This window comes from Heteronotia binoei, chromosome 3 (assembly GCF_032191835.1).
Source record: "Heteronotia binoei isolate CCM8104 ecotype False Entrance Well chromosome 3, APGP_CSIRO_Hbin_v1, whole genome shotgun sequence".
In the NCBI taxonomy this organism is placed as follows: domain Eukaryota; kingdom Metazoa; phylum Chordata; class Lepidosauria; order Squamata; family Gekkonidae; genus Heteronotia; species Heteronotia binoei.
The window spans coordinates 48,804,214-48,826,582 of record NC_083225.1 but is presented as its reverse complement, the minus strand read 5'-3'; the positions used below and the strand labels follow the sequence as shown (position 1 = coordinate 48,826,582).

General features: G+C 41.6%; 1 protein-coding gene across 2 annotated transcripts in view; it reads left to right on the top strand.

Annotated features, from left to right (window-relative positions):
• The window catches only part of RASA3 (RAS p21 protein activator 3), a 212,352-nt gene that overhangs the window by 182,387 nt on the left and 7,596 nt on the right, over window positions 1-22,369 (top strand). For both annotated transcript variants that reach the window (XM_060233749.1, XM_060233750.1), the window contains exons 15-22: window positions 3,990-4,096; window positions 6,228-6,305; window positions 8,934-9,011; window positions 10,675-10,748; window positions 14,890-14,996; window positions 16,564-16,646; window positions 20,159-20,367; window positions 22,017-22,120. In XM_060233749.1, the coding sequence (XP_060089732.1) occupies window positions 3,990-4,096; window positions 6,228-6,305; window positions 8,934-9,011; window positions 10,675-10,748; window positions 14,890-14,996; window positions 16,564-16,646; window positions 20,159-20,367; window positions 22,017-22,120 (840 nt within the window). The remainder of the gene's footprint in view (window positions 1-3,989; window positions 4,097-6,227; window positions 6,306-8,933; window positions 9,012-10,674; window positions 10,749-14,889; window positions 14,997-16,563; window positions 16,647-20,158; window positions 20,368-22,016; window positions 22,121-22,369) is intronic.

Here is a 22,369-nt window from a genome sequence, read left to right as displayed (position 1 = left end):
TGGACCAAACCATGGAACCATGGAACAACTATGGTGTCCTAAGGGTGCATTACCTTTCTCCAAACCAAACTTTGGTTCAAAATCCAAATATTCTCCTACATCCTCCCAGTCATCACGCCAGAAGGGTCCTAGACAGCCTAAACAGGGGCTTTGACTGCTCTTCCCTTCCTGCCCCCCCTTTCTACCCACCTTCTTCAGACCACACCCGACTTTTCCCGTTCTTCCAGGCGTGGTCCAAAATAACTTCAGATCAATGGGTCCTGTCTATAGTTCGTCAGGGTTATGCGATCAAATTTATTCAGAGTCCACCCACTCCGACCTTCGTCTCCACCACCCCTTCCCTAACACTACAGGAAGAAGTTCAGCTCTCCTCCTCAAACAAGCCATAGAACAGGTGCCCTCAAACCAAATGAGCCTTGGGATCTACTCCCGCTATTTCACGGTCCCAAAGCTGGACGGAAGAAGCCCAGGCAACACTGGTTCTCCCTAATCCTTCGCCTGTTCCGGGGACTCTTCCGTCAGCTTCCACCGGCCACGGATCTCCTCCTTACCCACCAGGGTCGGGTGGTACATCATGATATACCTCATCTGAAATTAACAGCGTGGCACATACAGTGAGTCAGTTATCTGACAGGGCTCAATACATCCTCCCGAACAGCAGGAAGCCTTCCACTCACAAGTCGTATGCCTATAAATGGTTGAGATTTGTTCATTTCCCTACTGCTCTTTCCCTCAATCCGCCTTCAGCAGGCTTATCCGCCATATTCGACTTTCTTCTCTCTCTGTTGGACACGGGTTTGTCCGTCTCGTCCCTACGAGTGTATCTGGCGGCCATCTTGGCCAGCCACTCTCAGTTTGATGGACACTCTGTCTTTACCCATCCTGACACAAAGAAATTTCTCAAGGGCCTTCCTAGGCTGTATCCTCCTACCAGGCAACCTGCCTTGGCATGGGACCTCAGCTTGGTTCTTCACATGCTCTCTGGGAAGCCTTTCAAGCCCATGGCGACTTGCTCCTTCCAACTCTTATCGTGGAAGACGGTCTTCCTGGTGGATTACATCCACATGAAGGGCGGGTGAGCTTATAGCCCTAGGATGCAACACTCCATACCTTCGTTTCACCAATGAAGATGTCTCGCTTCGTCCAGACATCACCTTCCTTCCAAGGTGATTTCCACCTTTCACCTAAATGCTGAAATTTATCTGCCTTTGTATTTTTTGAATCCAGCTAATGAGTCTGAATGACGACTGCACTCCTTGGATGTTAAACGAGCATTATCCTTCTACCTTCATCGGTTGAGTCCATCTCGGAAGGATTCCAGACTTTTTGTTTCCTACGCTCCCACTACTTTGGGGCAACGAATCTCATCCCAGAGACTCTCTAAATGGCTGACTGAGACCATAAGACTTTGTTATCTGTTGGGCAGGAGACCTCTCCTAGGTCCTATCCGGGCCCACTCAACTCGGGCCATGGCTACATCCGTGGCCTTTATGAAGGGCGTCCTGCTCCAGAACATTTGCAAGGCTGCTACCTGGTCCTCCCCACATACCTTTGTGAAGCACTATGCGCTAGACTTGTGTTTACATCAGTATATGTTGGTGGGCCGTGCTGTTGTACAGTCTCTTACCTGCTGATGGACCGTTGCAGCCTCCTCCAGGTAGGCTTTCGGCTTGCTAATCTCCCAATGGTGTGATGCACAAAGACCTCGAAGATAAACAGGTTGCTTACCTGTAACTGATGATCTTCGAGTGGTCATCTGTGCAGTCACACTACCCGCCCTCCTTCCCTTTTGCTGCCGATCCATTTGTTTGAGATCATGCAGCGGTCAGCAGGAACTGGCGGGATGTCCGCTCCTGCCTCAGTGGGCATGCTCAGTGGGGCTTCTAGGCATGCGCACTGAGGCATGGGCGCAGAAATCCACAGCTTTCAAGTTTACCGATCGAGATGCCTAATCCCAATGGTGTGACTGCACAGATGACCACTCAAAGATCATCAGTTACAGGTAAGCAACCTGTTTTTCTCTTTATTCCCTGGTGATGTGTTCTTATTTTTCACTGTAGAGCAGGGAACACTCCTGGCTAACAGTGACCCATGTCTAAGAAGAATTCCACAGAAACTCAAAGGAAGTATGGGAGGCACATTGTTGAGGAGCTGGGAAAGGTGAAAAGAGAATTTTGTTCAGGCTTGATTTGGTTCCAGAACCTGATTTTGAATAAATGAGATAGTAAAAAAAACAAAAACCCCTGTTGCTAAGGTACAGTAACCTATGCTGGCCACTGGACAAATACATTCTCCTCAACAATTAGACTTCCACAGAAGTAGTAGAACTAGTAGCTGGTGTGTAAGCACAGCATAACTGCGAGCTCTCCAAGGTGGGCATTTTGTTTGTGAAGTGTGTGTATGGCTCATTATGCACACACATCTTACTGCAGATTTTCAAAGCAGTAAACCTTTAATCTTGACTTCAGATTCTGTGCCCTCTTTATGTACCATTCTCTTTCCTCTAGTGCAGGGTTTCCCAAACTTCCCCCCCGCCCCCAGTGGCCCGGTTACTTTTACACTTCTCCTTCGTGGCCTACTAAAATTTGGGGGTGAAGCCAGGAGACTTTGGAGGTAGAGACAGGAGACAGGAAATGATGTACAAACATGCTTAAAACCCTTGCAATATTTTGTTTAGGAAAGGTAGGAGAATAGTGGGATTTTGCAATGCAATTTTAAAAATAGAACAAAGAAAAAACACAAGGATCACACAGCAGAAAACTAGAAATATAAAATGCTCTCAGCCTGGGAAAACATGAAATGGCAGGAAAGAAGGAGAGAGAGAGACAGGGGGAAAGAATGAGAGCAAGAGCCAGAAAGAAAGAAAGGCAGCCAGAAGGAAGGCAGGCAGGCAGAAAGACAGAAAGACAGACAGGAGAAAAGACTGACTGACAGAAAGAGGGGGGTGGAAAATAAACCAAATAGGGTTGCCTTCCGGACATTGCAATTGACCTGGGATGGGGAAGGGAGGGAGGAGGAGGCAGGGGGGAACTAGACATTTCCCTCCCCCCATGTCGGGCCTAGTTCCCCATCTCTGCCTCCTCCCTCCCTCCCTTCCCCACCCCAAGTCAATTACAATGTCTGGAAGGGGGCTGGCTCATTGCGGCGCTGTGAGGGCAGGGTGGCGGCAGCAGGGGGAGGGTGTCAGAGGGCAGGGAGTAGCGGCCCGTTTACAAACAGGCCCCAGACCGGGACCGGTCTGCGCCCTGGGAACCCCAGCTCTAGTGTATTTATTCTGCAGCTATAATTTTTTTTAAAAACCCTGGCTCTTTTCTAAATTGGGACATCACTTGTGATGTGTGGAGGGTGGTGTCTAATTTTTTTTTTTAAAAAAATTATGCAATTGCCCTATTGCAATTGTCCAGTAGCATCCAGGAAACACCTTGCATTTAAATCTTTGTGGTTCAGGTTTTGCATATGTATTTTTAGCATTAGTTTGTTGAATGAAAAAGTAACAGAAAGGAGCTCAGGCAAAGGGGGAGGGGACCCTGCTGTTGAAATTGACAAGACTTATACACTGATAAGGGAGGGAGGATGGCAGAAGGTGCAGAGTGGGAAGAATGACCTCTATGTGGGCAGAGGAGTGATCTTCAAGAGGTGGTAAAAGGGTGGGAGGAAAATCCGAGGGAATTTGTATACTTTTGAATTACCTTCAGCTTGGAAGGGAAACAAGGGAAAAAATCAGCACAAAAGAGCTCTCAAAAAACCTGGGGAAACAGGAACCAGAAAGTGAACTGAGCACTGAAGGGAGGAAAATCAGTGCTGAATGACAAAGAAAACCAGATGGACGTGCACGGTGAAAGCTAGGAAAAACACCTGTGTGTAATAGGCCTATGTTTGCTATGCACTGCAAACTCTGGAGCCTTCATGAAGTCGCTGACCCAGTCTGCTTTTCATAGCTTTGAATGTTTGAATTATGATTGGTAGTTTGTGTTCTTTTTAAATTGCAGGTGACCCAGATGTTAGGTACACAGCTGTAAGCAGTTTTATTTTCCTGAGATTCTTTGCTCCTGCAATTCTTTCTCCAAACCTCTTCCAGCTCTCACCACATCATCCAGTAAGTATCATTTGCCTAATATCAAAGTGTTTATATCTTCATGTGTCCCGCAATGTTGTCTCCTCTTGTAGCTCTGGGCCTTGACATTCTTTTGTTCACATCATCCACTCTTTTAGCCTCTAGTCCAATGATACTCATTTAGGAGTCAGATGGGGCTCTTCTCAGTGCTGCTCCCTGAACCATGAGGCAGGGTAAATGGGCAAGGCCCTTGAATGGTGAGCTTGTGGTTGACTGGTAGTTCCTACCTTGAAGCAGCCTTTGCAAGATCAGGGTGCAGGCCTTATGCCAGGGATGGAAGTAAATGGGACTCCTTTAGTTGATGGCAAATGCAGATGTGGCTCTCCATGAGCTGTGGTGTTCATTATGCTGATCTAGCCAATAGGTCAGAAATTCATCATGTTTCTGCATATTGAAATGTTTTCAGCTGATATAAAGTGACAGAGAGCCTGTTTGGTGTGTTGGTTATGAGCAGTGGACTCTAATCTAAAGAACCAGTTTTAATGTCCCACTCCTCCACATGAAGCCAGCTGGATGATCTTGGGTCAGTCACAGTTCTCTCAGAGCTCTCTCAGCCCCACCTACCTCACAGGGTGTCTATTGTTGGGAGAGGAAGGGAAGGCAATTATAAACCACTCTGACTCCATTGGGTAGTAAGAACCAATTACTACTACTACTCCTTCTCCTTTTTCTTCTTCTCCTGCATCTTCTACTCTTCCTCCTTCTCCTCCTCCTCCTCCTTCTCCGAGCTGTATTTTATTTTGTTTCCAAAACATGTCTTTGAGCCTTCCAGCAAGATTTCTGCCATATATTCCAGTTGTGAGGTGGGCGCTTGGGGTGAAATGTGGAATAGAGGTTAGGGGAAGGCAGATGGTACTGATCATCAGGGGCAGCAAAGGATGAATAAACAGAACCACAGAGGGCTTGAGTAGTTGACCTGTAGGAAGAATTATTTATTTCTTAAAATATTCATATTCCATTTTTTAATTCTATAAAATCTCCCTGGCAGCATTGTTGTAGGTTTGTGTTTGCATGTTTATATAAATACTTCTGAAGCTGTTCAATTTCAACAATAAAACATTTTAGGTCACAATCTAAAGCATGTATTCAGAAACACTGGATAAATGTTTGAAGTTCTACAACCCCTTTTTCCTTAATGGAAACCCCTTCTTCTCCTAGGACTCATTACAAATCCCCCCCCCCCCAATGTTTGAGAAGCTTCTTGTTTGTGATGCAGACAAATTATGTTTGGGGGTGAAACCCCGCCCCACCAATAAAAGCCATATTATAAAGTTAAGTAACACAATCCTTTTTATACCTGTAATCTAAGTTTAAAAGGTGAGATCAATACTTGTCCTTAGCAATTCTCTCTCCCAGCCTAGGTGGGATGAGTTGCTGTATCATGAGATTATCTTTTTTTTTAATTGCTGAAGAATGCCTTAAATTAAAATTTCTATATAATTAATTATAGATGGATAATATTTTATTCTGGGCATGCTGAAGACCTGCAAAGTAAATCAAGTTTGATGTTGGGATGACTCCTACAGTCATGGACCAGCTGCAGAGTAAATTTGCCTCTTTGAGTCTTCCCCCAAAGGTCAATAGCTTCATTGTTCAATCTATCAGTTGAATAACTATTTCCTTAGCTGTTGCTGTGAGGTATAATGCATCAAGTTAACAAATGGCACAACCTGTAAGCTGCTTCCACAAGGGGACTGGAAGAGTTGCCCCTTTTGTGGAAGCATTTGGAAACAGGATAGATGCAAACACAGCTTTTTTTGAGCAGGAACGCATTTCCAGCTGACTTGGTGTCGGGGGTGTGACCTAATATGCAAATGAGTTCCTGCTGGGCCTTTTCTACAAAAAAGCCCTGTGTAAAGCACTGGTGACATCAGGGGGTGTGGCTTAATATGCAAATGAGTTCCTGCTGGGCTTTCTCTAAAAAAAAGCCCTGGATGCAAGTGTCCAGGAGCCTTGTCCCCACACCATTCACCATCCCGCCCCCACTTGTGATCACTCACTTCATGAACTGGCTGCAAGTGGAGTATCCACAAAAGCTGCAGTTGACGTACTGTGCCCATAAGTTCCTGTATTCTAGCTGTTTTACAATGGTTCTTTTCTCTCTCTTTTTTAGGATCCACAGACCTCAAGAACGTTGACACTTATATCCAAGACTATACAAACCTTAGGCAGTTTATCAAAATCTAAATCTGTAAGAATTTCATATTCTCCTTCCTTTTTCTGGGTCTCTTTAGAAAAAATAAAGGCTCTTTTTGTTAATGTGCTTTGAACTGAGTGTGATTGTTGAACACTAGGGGAACAGTCCTTCCATTCCATAGATAAATGCCCGGAGGCATCCCTGTAGGTAAACAGCCCCCTCCCATCTGCAAACAAGCACCGCACTGCCATTTATTATAGCGATTATATTTTACAAGGAGCTCAGGACAGTGTACATGGTTCTTTCCTTCTCTACTATATAATCACAACAATGCTGTGAGGTAGGTTTGGTTGACTGGCCCAAGGATCATAATGAGCTTCATGGCTGTGTAGAATTTAAACCCAATCCTCCTCACTGTTGCATTATGTGAAATGGAAATCCTGCATATGCCTTCCAAGTAGCCTCTGCTTATTTAAGTTACAAGGTCTCCAGAATTCATATTCATAGACTGTTGGCAGGGAGGAGTAGAAGAATCTGTTGTTCTCTATAACAGTCCTTCCTTGCTGCAGCACCTGCAAAGGGGAAGACCATGCTCTTGAAATGCTGTTAAAGACCTTATAGAATAGGAACATATTTGATTGTGAAGCTTAAAGCTAACTAGATCTTCAACAAAAAATAGTAAGTATATTTTAGGACAGGAAACTTGAAGAGGACTTTGTAAGGGAAAATCATACTAGGAGAAAAATTGGAGTACAGAGCAATGTTTCCTTTAAGCTGCGAAGTTTTGTGAGCAAAAATTCTACTTTGTGAGCTACTAGAATTAAAGTTGTGAGCTACTGCATAAATTAGTGTGCTCTGGGGCCATTTTCCCTGAGCTAAGACAAGAATGTGTGAGCCAAGGGCTACAAAACTGTGAGCTAGCTCACATTAACTCAGCTTAGAGGAAACACTGGTACAGAGGATAGCAAGACTAACCATCTTCTGGACTGAACCTTATCTATAAGTTTAGAGATGAGTCTTATCTATGAGCTCTTTCACAGGGCAGGAGGGAGACAAGTAATAGGTTGAAGTAGACACCATAATTCCTTTAAAACTGTATATTTACAGTGATATTAAACTGCATTTTACATTTTTTTAAAAAAAAGGTAGGCACAAGGCTGCTAGTTCAGATATTACAGGCAGGAAACACATGAGGACTTGCAGGGGGAAAATCTTGTTTTCCTCCCCCCCCCCCCCTCAAGTATGGCTATCAAACTCAAAGAAGTGCCTTGAGTTCTCCCAAAATTACAATTGATATCCAGACTACAGAGACCAGTTCCTCTGGAGGAAATGAAGGCAGACTCTGTGGCATCACATACCCACCTAACACACTTTCTGCCGCAGACTCTGCCCTCTCTGGGCACCACCCCCAAGCCTCCAGGAATTTCACATGCCAGAACTGGCAAATGACAAAGTCCTTGCAGTTTCTCCCTGTCGCCTTCTCCCTGCCCTCTCTCCACCTGCCATTTCCTCCCCTTTTGCTTCATTTTTCTTTATTCCCTCACAGTACTCTTCTTTACCTCTTCTTGTCTTTCCTGCCTGCTGTCTCCCAACCCATCCCACCCCACCTCCAATTTCTGGAAACGATGGTAGACATGTTGGATTATATAAACAGCCATAGTTGCCTTGGCAATCCGACACATTTACCAAGATCTTTGCTATTTAGAACTCTTAAGTTATATTTCATTTTAAAATTATGATTTTTCTGCAAATTTGGGAATTTCCTGCCAGTTTGGTGTAGTGCTTAAGTGTGTGGACTCTTATCTGGGAGAACCAGATTTGAATCTCCACTCCTTCACTTGCACCTGCTGAAATGGCCTTGTGTCAGCCATAGCTTTCGCCAGAGTTGTCCTTGAAAGGGCAGCTTCTGGAAGAGCTCTCTCAAACCTACCTACCTCATAGGGTGTCTATTGTGGGGGGAGAAGATAAAGGAGATTGTAAGCCGCTCTGAGACTCTGATTCAGAGACAAGGACGGGGTATAAATCTACAGTCTTCTTTTTCTTCTTGGCCTTATTATATGGAATTTTTGATCTGCTTTAAGGGCCAGGTGCAGAATTAGATATAGAGATGATATGTGATCCAGTGGTTCTCTGAACTAGTGAAAAAAAATGTTTGTGAACTGGTTCACATAACCACTTGCTGTAGAAAGCCACAACTGGAGTTATTTTATATTATATTCAGATTATATGAGGGACTGGACACTAGTGTTCCTCATGTGGTAGAGCCCTAAAGGAGTACATTTGGTATGAGAAAGCTGCAACCTTGGTAAGGAAAAGGTCACTCACACCCACACACATTGGTTATGAGAATTTGTTCTGAATTTAGTCATAAATTTACTTGCGGACTGTGACCGTCATCTCCCTTTGCGCTTATTGTCAGTTTAGAATGAATGGCTGTGTTTGAGAAAAGAGAGCTTGAACTATATCCAGGCTTTAAAAGGAAATACCTTGATTTGTGGGCTTGGCATGTGAACCCATTGTGAATACTACTGCAATTTAAGCTACGCGGAAACAGCTTTTAGGTTCTTTTCAGCATTGAGAAATATGTGTTCATGAATGAGTGAGTCTTAATTTTCTGCTGACTTTGGTATTCTGACCTTCTGTGTAAGTTGCCATGTTTTAATATTGGTTGTTGCATTTCAGGCCAGTTTCAAGGAATCTTATATGGCTACATTTTATGACAACTTTAATGAGCAGAAGTATGCAGATGCAGTAAAAAATGTAAGTAATAGTAATGTTTTGTGCACTTTCTGGGCATAACAATATCAGCTGTTTCAATAAATTATTTGTATATCTGTATTCTGAATAGCATTTATTCTGAATAAGCATTTATACTGCACTTTCAGTATTCAAAGCACTTCAGATACATAATCACAGTATTCTTCACAGTGACCTCATAGAGTAGGCCAATATTATCTTCATGCTGCAGGTGTGGCTTGCATTTTGTGAGCTCGCAGCTCAAATGAGATTGGAATCTGCAAACTTGTGGATCACCCCTTTTTAGCTTCCATTTGTAAAGTAAAAATGAAGCATGCTGATGATTGGCTAATGACCAGAGGCTATAAAAACAAGAGATGTACATGAGCTGGATCCAGTAATCTGTCATGGGAAGAGGCTAGCGGTCATAGAACTTCTCTGATATTCTCTTCCCCACAACAACCATTTCTGACCTCAGGGATGTTGATTCTTGGGGGCTCATGTAGAATGAAAGCCTAGCAGGTCTGAGGCTACAGAGCAGAGTTTTTGCGTCTTACATCAGCAGTATTCCATTTACAGAGCAGGCAGAAGACAGCAATTTTACACCCTCTCCTCTCTTCACTGCGGCCCAACAACCTGCATGGATTTTATTCCATGCAGGTCTCTGAAACCCAGGAATCAAATTTCCTAGGGACAGAGGGAAGGTTGGGAAGATCTGGAATCCACACATAAGCAAATTGCTGGATCCAAACTAATGTCAAAATATGAAAATGAAGCAAGCAGTATGGGCTCTTACTGTGATGTTATTTATTGAGCAGTTTCTTAGGGGCATGGATGTATTTGCTCAGAACTTGTTTTTCCATTTCAGCAATTTGGTAGGCTAAAGAGCAAGAAAAGCTATCATTTTGGGGGCAACTGGATCAAAGGAAAGGAAAAGAGTGGAAGGGAACTCGGAGTGCCTTTTAGATGTTGTTACTGGTGCAATTCCTGCTGTTGTTCTCGCACTACTTAGAGAGCGTGGAATTGGGAATTGGCAGGGCTTTTTTCCTGCCAGAGTCCATAGGAGCGGAGCTCCACCTGGTCTGGCCAGGGCTCCAGCTGGCCTGACCTGTCATGCAGCAGCCACGTGCTCCCAGGCCAGGTGGTGTGGCCTAATATGCAAATGAGCTCTTGTGGGCTTTCTCTACAAAAAAACCACTGGGAAGTGGTACCATGTAGGCAAGGCACCATCCAAGAATTCATGCCTCCTTGCCTTCCCCATGCCAAGCATGTGTGGTGAAGGCTTTCTGGTATCCCCTGACTAGTATATAGGACCAATTGCTTGAACAGCCACAAAAGAATATCTTAAAGTTCTAGAGCCAGGGGAGTAGCCGGGTTATATTTACATGTGCCTTTCTTTGTGAATTTTGGAAGATTAGGAAATGTGATTTATGGGTCAAAGATTTGTGGATCCCCACCACAGGATTCTGTACAAGTCCTTTATCTCATTTAATGTGGACACAGAACTTTAGGTTTGATTTACTTGCATATAAACCTTTGTGTGTTATTTTTCTTTTCTTAGTAGGTGAGCACTTAATTTTTTTAAAACCTGCTTGCGTTTCCTTGGTGCTTTATCAGTTCTTCCATCAAGTAATGACCATGTGAGTTTAACGCCCTGTTTCATACTTATATATTATCTTTTCCCAAGTTCTTAGAATTGATTTCATCCTCTGGAAGAAGAGATCACAAGAGCATAGAGCAACCAATACTACTTAAAGAAGGGTGAGTATGTATCAAAAGATTGCCCATGCACAAAAGAGTAAATGGCCAGTATCTGAAAAATGCTATTTAATATGCATTAATTAATCACTTGGACAATGACATATAGAAAGTATAGTTTTAACTGTTAGTACTAGACAGAGAAAGGCTACAGCAATTCTAGAGGATGTGACCACAATTCAAAACAAAGAACACTGGCTTTCATTAGCCAATTACAAAACTGTGAATAAAATTGGTTCATGGTAGAAACTCTGCCAGCTTCTAACTGTAACAATATGAATTGGAGTTGGTTCTTTTTTTAAAAAAATTATCTGTTTTGTCTTTCTTTTGCTTTTAAAAGTGCATTTTTATAATTTTGCAACCCTCCCCTCTAACTCTTAAATGTCTCATTTAAGTGTCTGTCTTTCTTTTGCTCCTGTCTGATTTTTTTCCTGTCTCTTCTTGCTTGGCCTGCTGTGTTAAGGACTCTTAAACTAACATTAAAGAAAGTTGATGATAATAGTTCGTGCAGGTAAGAGGGCAAGGGCAGCCGGTTCTTTGCCACAGTGACCTGCCAGTGGGGTCCCCTCCCTTCTTATCCAGGGGAGGGTTATGTTTCCCTTGGCTTTGGGGAGAGAAAGTTTTAAGCTGCGGTTAATATTTATGCCATGCATCAAGAAAAACAGATGGGGAAGTTTTTATATTGCGGTTCTCTGTCAGCTTAATGAGCATGCAAAAAGTGTTCACATTTGTGTTTGCTGTTCAAGCTGGTGCCCCCCTTGTATAATTCTGAATGTAATTACGCTTTTGGTTTCAAATTCTTAAACAACATTTAAATGGTGACAATGCACCATTTTTTAGCAGTGACATAATCCTCAGGATTAAGAGGGTAGGTTCATTGATGTTGGGGGATGACTGACAGAGCTATATTTTGGGTTCCTTGTAGAATCTTTGCTTGAGTGGTTTGTGCAGTTTCTATGTGCTTTTCTTGCACCAATGGTTCAGCCACTTCAAGGGCAAATGATTCTCTTACACGAGACCATCAGTCAAGTACACTGATATGCAGGGCTTTTTTTTGTAACAGGAACTCCTTTGCATATTAGACCACACACCCCTGATGTAGCCAATCTTCCAAGAGCTTACAGGGCTCTTAGTGCAGGGCCTACTGTAAGCTCCGGGATGACTGGGTACATCAAGGGTGTGTGGCCTAATATGCAAAGGAGTTCCAGCTACAAAAAAAAGCCCTGCTGATATGTGATGTGTGAGATATTTGTGGTCTTGTTGCTTGATGTTGCAGTGCTGGCACTGAGTAGGCTGGAGACACTTAGCGAATGGCTTCTTGCCTATCTGATTCTTTTCAAAAGAGGAAAGAGAAGGGAAGAAACATCACTTGCTGCTGCCATTCTTTTGTTTCTCCCAAGGACATTCATGTCATATCTTTGAGAAAATCTAAGTGTAGCTTTAATTCAAACTTTCCTCTATAACAGGGAAATTGGCTTTAGTCAGTTGTTGGAATTTTAAGTCTTTCTAGCTGTCAGGAATTTTTAATGGTGGCCCAATAGACATGATGATATACTTGGACTTTCAAAAGGCATTTGAGAAGGTACCTTACCAAGGAAAGGAAAGGTCCTCTGTGCAAGCACCAGTCGCTTCCGACTCTGGGGTGACGTTGCTTTCACAACATCTTCACGGCAGATTTTTTTTACAGGGTGGTTTACTATTGCCTTCTTTACCAAAGACACCTGAATAAATTCAGCAGTCATGCAAAAAGTAGTAATCAATGGTCAGCTTTCACAGTGGAGGGAAGTAAGCAGTGGAGGTCCCACAAAGTTCAGTATTGGGGGTGGTGATTAGAACACCATCAAATTTATTGTCTGCACTGAACACTTTTTTGCCATATTGTGTTGATTGTTTCATTTTTTCCCCTTGGGCTGTGCACTCTCAGTTTGTAACTTTGCTGTGCTTCACTTGAAAATTCTGTATGACTTCTTATTGGATAAAAGCTGCTTATTCAACAAGTGTGGAAGTGGTGCTTTTTCACTTTTTGTTTAGTTTTTACAAGCTGTCTCCAGATTGTACATCTATTAATGAAATTCTATACTGAAGTTTGTACTTGAACATTTAAAGAGACTTTGTATTCTTGAATCATCATTAAATTCTGGGGACAAATTCAAGGTTCAAAGTTCACCATCCATTATTTGATGGCTGGATATTTCTTTTAGAACTTATCAAAGAGCAAATCTGTAGAGTGCTGTCATTTTATCTATTGTATTTAGCCTCTGTTGAAAAATGGAGAGCGAAAGCAATTCAGATGTTGTTAATGTGTGTTGTGTTGTGTGCCATCAAGTCACTTTTGAATTATGGCAAGCTTACAAATTAATGTTCTCTGAAATGCCCTGTTATTAACAGCCTTGCTCAGGTGTTGTAAACTGAAGGCTGTAGCTTTCTTTGTTGAGTCAGTTCATCTCATGTTGGAGCTTCCTCTTTTCTTGCTGCCTTCAAATTTTACTAGCATTATTGTCTTGTCTTCTCATAAAGTGATCAAAGTATAATAGCTTCAGGTTAGTCATTTTAGCATCTAGGGAGAAGTCAGGCTTGATTTGATCTAGAACTCACTTGTCTCTATGGCTGATCTAGAACTCACTGTCAATCTATCCTTCACCACCACATTGCAAATGAATCAGTTTTTCTTCCTGTCACCTTTCTTCATGGTCCAACTTTCACATAGATACATAGTAATCGGGAATATCATAGTATAAAGTCATCTTGATCTTGGTCTACTGTGACATTCTTTTTAAAAAAATGTTTTTCTTTTAATTTTCCAACATTCTCAAGATATTAAAGCAGTAAATCACATATCTCAAACAGCAATTAATCTCACATTTAAAACCCATCCCCACATTGAAATTTGATCATAGACCATTCTAGGATCAGTATATCTTATATTCAGGGCCTTTTTTGTAGAAAAAGCACAGCAGGAACTTATTTGCATATTAGGCCACACCCCTGATATCACCATTGTTTCACACAGGGCTTTTTTGTGAGCCACACCCCCCCAACACCAAGCCAGCTGGAATTGTATTCTTGTTTGTTCTTGTTCAAAAAAAGCCCTGCTTATATCTAATAATTATCCTTATAGCTAATTTAATGACATTCTTTTTGATGAAGCAGAAGGACCTTTTGTAGTTCCTTTGCGGCTGCACTTCCAAGTCTCAGTCTCCTGATTTCTTGGCTGCAGTCTCCCTTTTGATTGATAACTGAGTCAAGGAATAGAAAATCTTAACAATTTTCAGTTTCTTTATTGTCAGCCTTAAAGGAATGTAATTCCTCAGTACTCATTGCTTTTGTCTTCTTTATGTTCAGCTGTAATCCTGCTTTGCCACTTTCTCCTTTTAACTTCATCCATAGTCATTTCAAGTCCTTTGTATTTTCTGCCAATAATGTGGTGTCGTCTGCATATCTCCAATTGTTAATTAGACCTCCTCAAATGTATGTATCCAGTGTTTGAAACATCACCCACATCAGCATCTCCTTCCATGTGGCAGTTTTGCCTTCTGTAACATGTACGTAAGTTTGAAATGAGGGTACTTTCATATAGGTGATCAGGGCTTTGTTTGTAGCAGGAACTCCTTTGCATATTAGGCTATACCCCCCTGATGTAGACAGTCCTCCAAGATCTTACAGGGCTCTTCTTACAGGGTTTGCTGTAAGCTCTTGAAGGATTGGCTATATCGGGGTGTGTGGTCTAATATGCAAAGGAGTTCCTGCTACAAAAAAAGCCCTGGGAAATCCACTGAAAGCATTCTGACATGACATGAGCAGTTGAATATTTCAATGCATCTTTGTAAAACAGGCCTAAATAAGCACAGGTTAGCTAAACTTGTGCTACTTTACACTTTATCGAGATGCATTCTTATTGTTGAATTTTCCTCAGACAGGTGAACATTGAGAGCTCATTATTTATTTATTTATTTATTTATTTCCGTATATTTATATTCCGCCCTTTCCCATAGCAGGCTCAGGGCAGATGCCAGCATAATAAAAACCATTAAAACCAACAATAAACATCAGTGCAATTAAACAGCTAAAACAATAGATCAGAATGAATTATTACTTAATTATGCATTCCAGTTGTGTAATGCTGCTGTGATCTCATTTGTTATAGGTTCATGATAAAGAGGGCACAAGGCAGGAAACGATTTGGTATGAAGAACTTCAAGAAGAGATGGTTTCGACTCACTAACCACGAATTTACTTATCAGAAAAGCAAAGGTAATGAAATTATGCCCTCTGTTTCTTCAGTATTTTTTTTTAAGAACAGGAGATGGACCTGCCTTATTCGGGGGGAGGGAAATCCCATCCATCCATGCCCCAGTTTCTCACTTCTCCCCCTCCCCAATGGCCACTTCCTTTGCCGTCCTACCCTTCTGCTGATCAGACCCTGGAGAAGCAGGAACGTTGGAGCAGAAAGTACATCCCGCACTTTCTGCTTCAGGGCCTGTTGCTGCTGGCCTGCTTGCTAATGGGAATGGAGGTGGATGGAAAAGACTGCCCCAACATATCAGCGCATCAGCAGGTGAGTAGCAACAGCCAAAAATTGTGAAGCACAAAGTATGGGAGATGAACTTTCTGCCTCAGCCCTCCACAGTCATGTCCAGCATGACTCTGTTACCTCTGCACCTCATCCTCTTTCCCCCTCAACCCTCCTGACATTTCTTTCACATAAACACACACATGAAGCTGCCTCTGGAATCGGCAGCGGGACAAACAGCCCTGCCTCTACTATTTTTGGCAGTCTAGAAGCAGCATGGGAGGGAAGACTGATGCCCGTCCTGCTGCCCTGCCCTGTAGCTTTATCCCACCCCACACTGTTTTAAAGGAGAATTCTGGTCAGATGTGAAACACAACTTGGGGAGTGGGGGGAACCTCCAACCCAATCCAAAATATCGTGTTTCATGTAATGGGACCCCTAAGGATTCTTGGGGGTTGGCAGAAAAATCCCTGTTCTTTATATATACACAGTTCTGTGGAATAGGACCTTGGTCAGCATTAGATACGTTGATTTTTCCAAAAGAGAAAAATGCTAAGGGGCAATGAAATAAGTACTTAGAGATTTTTATGACAGAAAATTCAGTAATGATATAACATACTATCTTTATGCCTTATGACATTCTTGGAAGTTTTCTGCCATCTTCTGGGCATGGAGCAGGGGTCACTGGGGGTGTGGGGGAGAAGTATTTGTGAATTTCCTGTATTTTGCAGGAGGATGGACTAGATTACCATGTAGATCCCTTCCAACTCTATGATTCTATCTGTCTGTCTGTCATCATAAGAACATAAGAAAAGCCATGTTGGATCAGGCCAGTGGCCCATCCAGTCCAGCACTCTGTGTCACACAGTGACCATAAAAACCAAGTGCCATCAGGAGGTCTACTAGTGGGGCTATAAGCCCTCCCACTGTGCCCCCATAAGCACCAAGAATACAGAGCATCACTGCCTCAGACAGAGAGTTCCAACAATACATTGTGGCTAACAGCCACTGGTGGACCTCTGCTCCATCATCCATCCATCCATCCATCATCTATCAATCTTCTTCATCATCATCTATCCATCCACACCCACACAGTTTTTTCAGTACAGTTTCAGGCCTCTATAATATGCAGTCTCTTAGGTTTTTGTATTGTTGTTTTGATGGCATTTGGAACAAGTCAGATTGCTACTAGCAAATGTGCTTTTCAAATGTGAGGACTGTAGTTCCTCATTGCAATTCTCCATAGTGCCTCCAATGGGCACAGGATGAGCATTTAAAATGATCTTCTTTTTTATCTGATTCCTGCAGGTGATCATCCACTGTGTAGCATTCCAATTGAAAACATTCTGGCAGTAGAAAAATTGGAAGAGGAGTCCTTCAAAATGAAAAATGTAAGCAGATGTGTTTTTTTCGAGAACTATTTTTATTGCTCATTTGTAATCAGCTCTTAAAAACAGATAGTTCATAGACCTCTACTGAACTGTTTTAAATATCACTGTAGCACGGCCATTATTGCCCATTAGGTTGGAACTGAATAGGAATTCAGTTATGGACAGCATACCTTGAGCCATGCTTGCTTGGTGATGATCAGTCATTACAAAATTTTAGATAGTTGTTTCTTTAAATTACATTTTCTTATAACCACAGTGCCTTTCTGTCCCTGGGCAAATTATATTGGGTCACCTTCAAAGACCCAAAAACATGGTGCTGCGTAATACAGGGCTTTTTTTTTTGTAGCAGCAACTCCTTTGCATATTAGGCCACATACCTCTGATGTTGCCAATCCTCCAAGAGCTTACAGGGCTCTTAGTACAGGACCTACTGTAAGCTCCAGGAGGATTGGCTACATCAGGGGTATGTGGCCTAATATGCAAAGGAGTTGCTGCTACAAAAAAAAGCCCTGGCGTAATATACATTAGATTTTTGTTTGGGCACCTGGGTGCCTGTTAAGAGTACTTACAGAAGCGTCTCCTTGAAACAAATGGATGTTTGAAGGGGTCATGCTGCAAAAAAGATCATTCAGGTTGAATTTTGGTCATGTATGTGCATGTGGAATAGTCACCAACATCATCAGAAAATATGCAGAAACATTAATGTTTGTCCAGTCACTAAGCCTCAGATGATACATACTACTAGTAGACTGATAGTGCTATCCTAAGCAAAGTTCTAAGCCCATTTACTTCAGTCGACCCAGATGAGTGTAACTCTACTTAAGATGGCTTTGGAATCTGCTTAATAGACTGCTGTATATAAAACAGAGTTGGAGAGCCTAGGTTGTCTGTTTTTTTTTACTTTTAAGCATAGGAACCCATGAAAGGCGGTGTTTCTAAGGCCTCCCATCTGGCCCTGCCTGCAGTTTCCATCTCTGCAATGTCTCAGTTGATATCACTTTTCCTCCAGCTGGGCTTTGCATACTGGAAGAATGCCCAGCTAAGAGAGAAGTATCTGCATAGAGAGGTTGTGAAGCAGACATGGGGGTTAGGGGAGTTCAGCTTCTCTCATACTTTTTGATTTAGAACCTTAGAAACTGAGTCCCCACCACCACCACACACATATACCCTCTGCTTTATGCCAAGACTTAAAGAAATAGGACTGCCATTATCACATGTAGCTTGAGTCAATGTAAGCATAGGCTGTCTGGGGTGTAATAGATACAGGGTTATTTGTATAAAGGCCAAGCACTGGAGTAGCCTTTCTTGTGAAATGCATAATACCACTGCTGTTTTAAATTTTCTCATTTATATGGGATTGTATGAAGTTTTTCTATTGTGTGCTTTAAAAAAAAACATTGTTAGACTCCTTTAATACCATGTTAGGAAGGAGAACTTCCTAATTTTAAAGGTATTTCAAAAAAGCTTGTAATTAAAGGAGAATAAAGACTGAATGTACAGTTCTTTTTAAATGGTACTTCTCTGAAGACCATATTTGCTAGTGCTGTTCAGGAGCTACAAAATATTGTTAAATATTATAAATAAAATATTACATTTATAGAGTGAGGCCTCTCACACTTTAATTATACAAGACAGAAAACACATTGGATGTTTTGTCGTCTCTGTATGCTATCCTTCCTTGAAGAAACAAAGATGGAGTTTATCTTGTTTCATTCTCACAAGGAAGGGCTACTCTAATCTGAAGAACCAGCAGCCAGCTGAGTGACCTAGGGTTAGTCACAGTTCTCTCAGAGCTGTTCTTTCAAGAGCAGTTCTCTCAGAGCTCTCTCAGCCCCTGTACCTCACAGGTTTGTCTGTTGTGGGGAGAGGAAGGGAAGGAGATTATAAACCATTCTGAGTAAAGGGAGATGAAACAGGTGACAACCAAGAATAGGAATGTATATACCACCCTGGGCTGGAGGAAATTCCTTCAGCCAAAGGAGCCTTCATCCAGCTAACTGAACTGGTTCTTCCACTGGAAGAAGAACTGTTTAAACTGGAAGAAGGCTTCTTAGTGCTGGAAGAAAGCTTTGCTCAGTGTTGTTGTTAGGATACATGACAGACGCTTTACTGTGTAGCAAATCTATGGAATACTTCCTTTGGAAACATTCCTCTGGCCCTTTTTTTAGTGGCAATAAGTCCAATAGAGGAATGCAATTTTCTTATCACTCTAACACAGAGTGTCGTGAAAAATTTAAAATATGGAATTAAATTAAGTCTTACTGTTCAGTATGTAGCTATGGAAAGGATGCTGCTGTTTTAGTGCTTTTTTCCCTTTTATGATGTATCTTAGATAGTTGTCTTTGAATCTTCCTATGTTTTTTGCTTTAAAAAATAATTTGCTTCAGGGTGTCTTGGAAACCTATTGAGGTAGCAGGGCAGGATAGGCATATTTTAATTAATTAAGTCCATGAGGTAAACAATATTCCCTCTAAGCTCCACAGTGCTGTGAGCAAAAATTCTACCTCATGAGTGAAAAAAAGCTAGTAGCATTAAAGTTGTGAGCGAGTCTGCATTCGACTATTGGGTAAATTAGTTTTTTAGAAGATTATTTCCATAACCTTGTAAAAATCTCAGAATGCATTTTTAAACTGTATTTAAACTATATTTTAAGAATAATTTTAACAGAATCAAGTGAAATTTAATTACAGAAAATGTTGCCTTCTATAGGGGTAGGCCAGGCTTCTGAGGAACAGGTCTAAACACTTCTTTCCACTAGACTTGGCCTCGGACTGTCACTTGCACTTCAAAAATATGCCATATTTATATCCCACTTCCCTGTGACTCAAGGCAGCTTACAAATCATACTAAAAAGCATAATAGAGATACGCAAAAAAAAAATGATTCCCCCCAAGCTCTATTATAGCCTATGTGGACAATTATCATCAATGGGCCCCATAAGCTGTAAAGGAAAATTAGTCCAGGGGTATCTGGGGCTCGGGGGGGGGGGGAGGCTGTTTTTTGAAGTAAAGGCACCATATTTGAAGCAAACTACTGCCTCTCCTTAAAAAAAAACCCCTCCAAGTTTCAAAAAGATTAGACCAGGGGGTCCAATTCTATGGGCTCAGAAGGAGGTGGCCCCATCCTCCATTGTTTCCAGTGGAGGAAAAATGCCTTCTAGTGGTTGAGCTAAAAATCCCTGTGCTGCCAGCTAAAATTTTGTGTACCAGTGCTTCCTAGCACAGCTTAGAGGGTACTTTGGAGATAAATTAAGCTGCTAGGGGAGGGGACTTCAGGGTAGAGATGGAATCTGAAGCACAGTCCTGACCAAGTTCAGCTCTGTAACTACAGGCCAAGTTTTTACATATTCTTACAAGGTTTGTGTCAGGGTTTGAACTGGGAATCTCATGATCTGAGATTGGGGTCTAACCTTGTGGATTAAAGGACTAAAGTATGTATCTCTCTGTGTCTGCCATTTCTGTGTGAACATTAGATTTTAAATGACTCTTGCTCTTCATCTCTATTCCTTTCAGATGTTCCAAGTGATCCAGCCTGAAAGGGCCCTGTATATCCAAGCAAATAACTGTGTCGAGGCCAAGGACTGGATTGATATCCTCACCAAAGTTAGCCAGTGTAACAAGAAACGTCTCACTGTCTATCACCCCTCTGCATACCTTAATGGGCACTGGCTGTGCTGCAAAGCTACTGCGGATAATACCCCTGGCTGTACTCCCTGCACTGGGTAAGGACTTTCTAGGATGTTTCCTGTTCTAAAATCTCCTTGAAGCATGCTGATGATGAAATGTGTAGCCAGCCTTCAGATCGTTAAAAGTCTGTGAACCAATGCTAAGTAATGGGAAGGCAAGCCTGTGTTGATATGCATTAGCTGTTTCCTTAATCTGGTTTTCCTTGAAACATCTGCGAACCAGCTTAGTTTAGGTTGGCTTTTGTAGTACAAGCCAGTCTTAGAAATCTTATTCTTACTAAAACACTACTAGAGCTTCAATTAATCTGTAGGATTAATCTATTAGAAGCCTTACAATTTACTGAAAACATGGCCTTAGTTGTTTGAGCAACAGCATTTAATCTTTCCTTTTAAATACTGTATTATTCCTACCCACCCACCTGACCACAGCAGACACTATATTGGAAGAAGCATCTTCCACTGCTCCAGTCTCAGCAGGATAACTTTTTCAAGACAGATCTTGCCATGACACTTCATGCAGCACCTCTTAACTAAGAAACTACTCTGTTTTCAATTCAGCAATAATGTTGTATGCAGATATAAGTTTATGCAGAGTTAATGGATTAATCGGTTTAACCCATATGACTGATCATTCAATTCCGAACTACAAAGAAAAATACCCACTAAAAACTCTAGCTGTTTTCTGACTTATAGTAAATTATTCATTCCTTTAATAATATACTGGCAGTAGAAATGCAATTCTGCAGCTCACATCTTATACTACATGTTATTTTTCAGTTTGGGAATTCATCTTTCTTTGCATAGTTTCCATCTGTTAAGGGGAGCAGGGCAGATGTCCTTCAGGGTATATATGCAGGGGAAGTAATATTACAAGACGGGTGAGAGACCTGCTGTAGGAAAACTCCTATCCATCAGTGTAAATGGTTGCCTTGAATTCTAATACATTGCAAAATAGGAACTCTCTGACACACCCCAATGGGCAGCTGACTAAAAAAGGTATGGCTTCTCTTCCATCTCAGCACATGATAATCACAAGCATGTGTTGAACAACTGTACTATAGTCTCAGTCCTATGAACAAGGATCATGCTTACATAGAAGTTAAGTTACACTACCAGTTGATGTTAAATTCCTTTTAATTCCAGCATTTGCATCACAGTATATCTTGTGCATCAATAAGGTAACACAAGCAAGCTAGTGAGAGCTGATGTCTGACCCTCTCAAAAACAGAAAAGAAGAGTTAAAGCACATAGCATCTACCCACTTATCGACTGCATTGCTTAAAATATGCCTTGCTAAGGAGATATTGTGTTCTCCCATACCTAAGCTGCCAGAGTAATTGTGTGTTAAGAAAGGGAACAAACTGCATCTTTGTGTTGAACTAAATCGTTATGGCACTGTTTGCTGAGCCACAGACTAGGAAGCCAATATTAGTTTATACAACTTAGAGCATTTGGCATGGGATAGGGAATCACTCTTCTGGTTTTTCAAAAAGATAAAATATTAGGCTATAAGGTAATCATCACCTTTAACAAAACTCAATCTATATTTTAAATAAACTTTCGTAATATTGTTTAGTTTTGTAATATTGTTTTTGCTCTGCAAGCCAGAATTCCAATTGTATCACAACAACAACAAAAATAAAATAACATTTCATAGTTTAACATATTCCTAAATGTTTCTGCAGGGGCCTACCAGCAAATATACAGTTAGACATAGATGGAGATAGAGAAACTGAACGCATCTACTCCCTTTTTAATTTGTATATGTCTAAACTGGAGAAAATGGAAGGTAAGTGTGCTAATTGGTCACGTTCGTTTAGTCGCCTCATTTTAAAAAAAAATAATCCTATTTTAAAGAATGCCTTGCTTTGGAGAATCTGAAATGCTACCTGTAAATCTAGACATAAAACTGGTTTCATGTAGGCAAATCCCGGCATCCTGATTTGTTGGGACTGGGTGGGACTGCACTTCATCAACCTTTGGCCCATCAAACTATCAATCATGAGTACTTGCATACCATTGGTTGTGTCCACTCCTC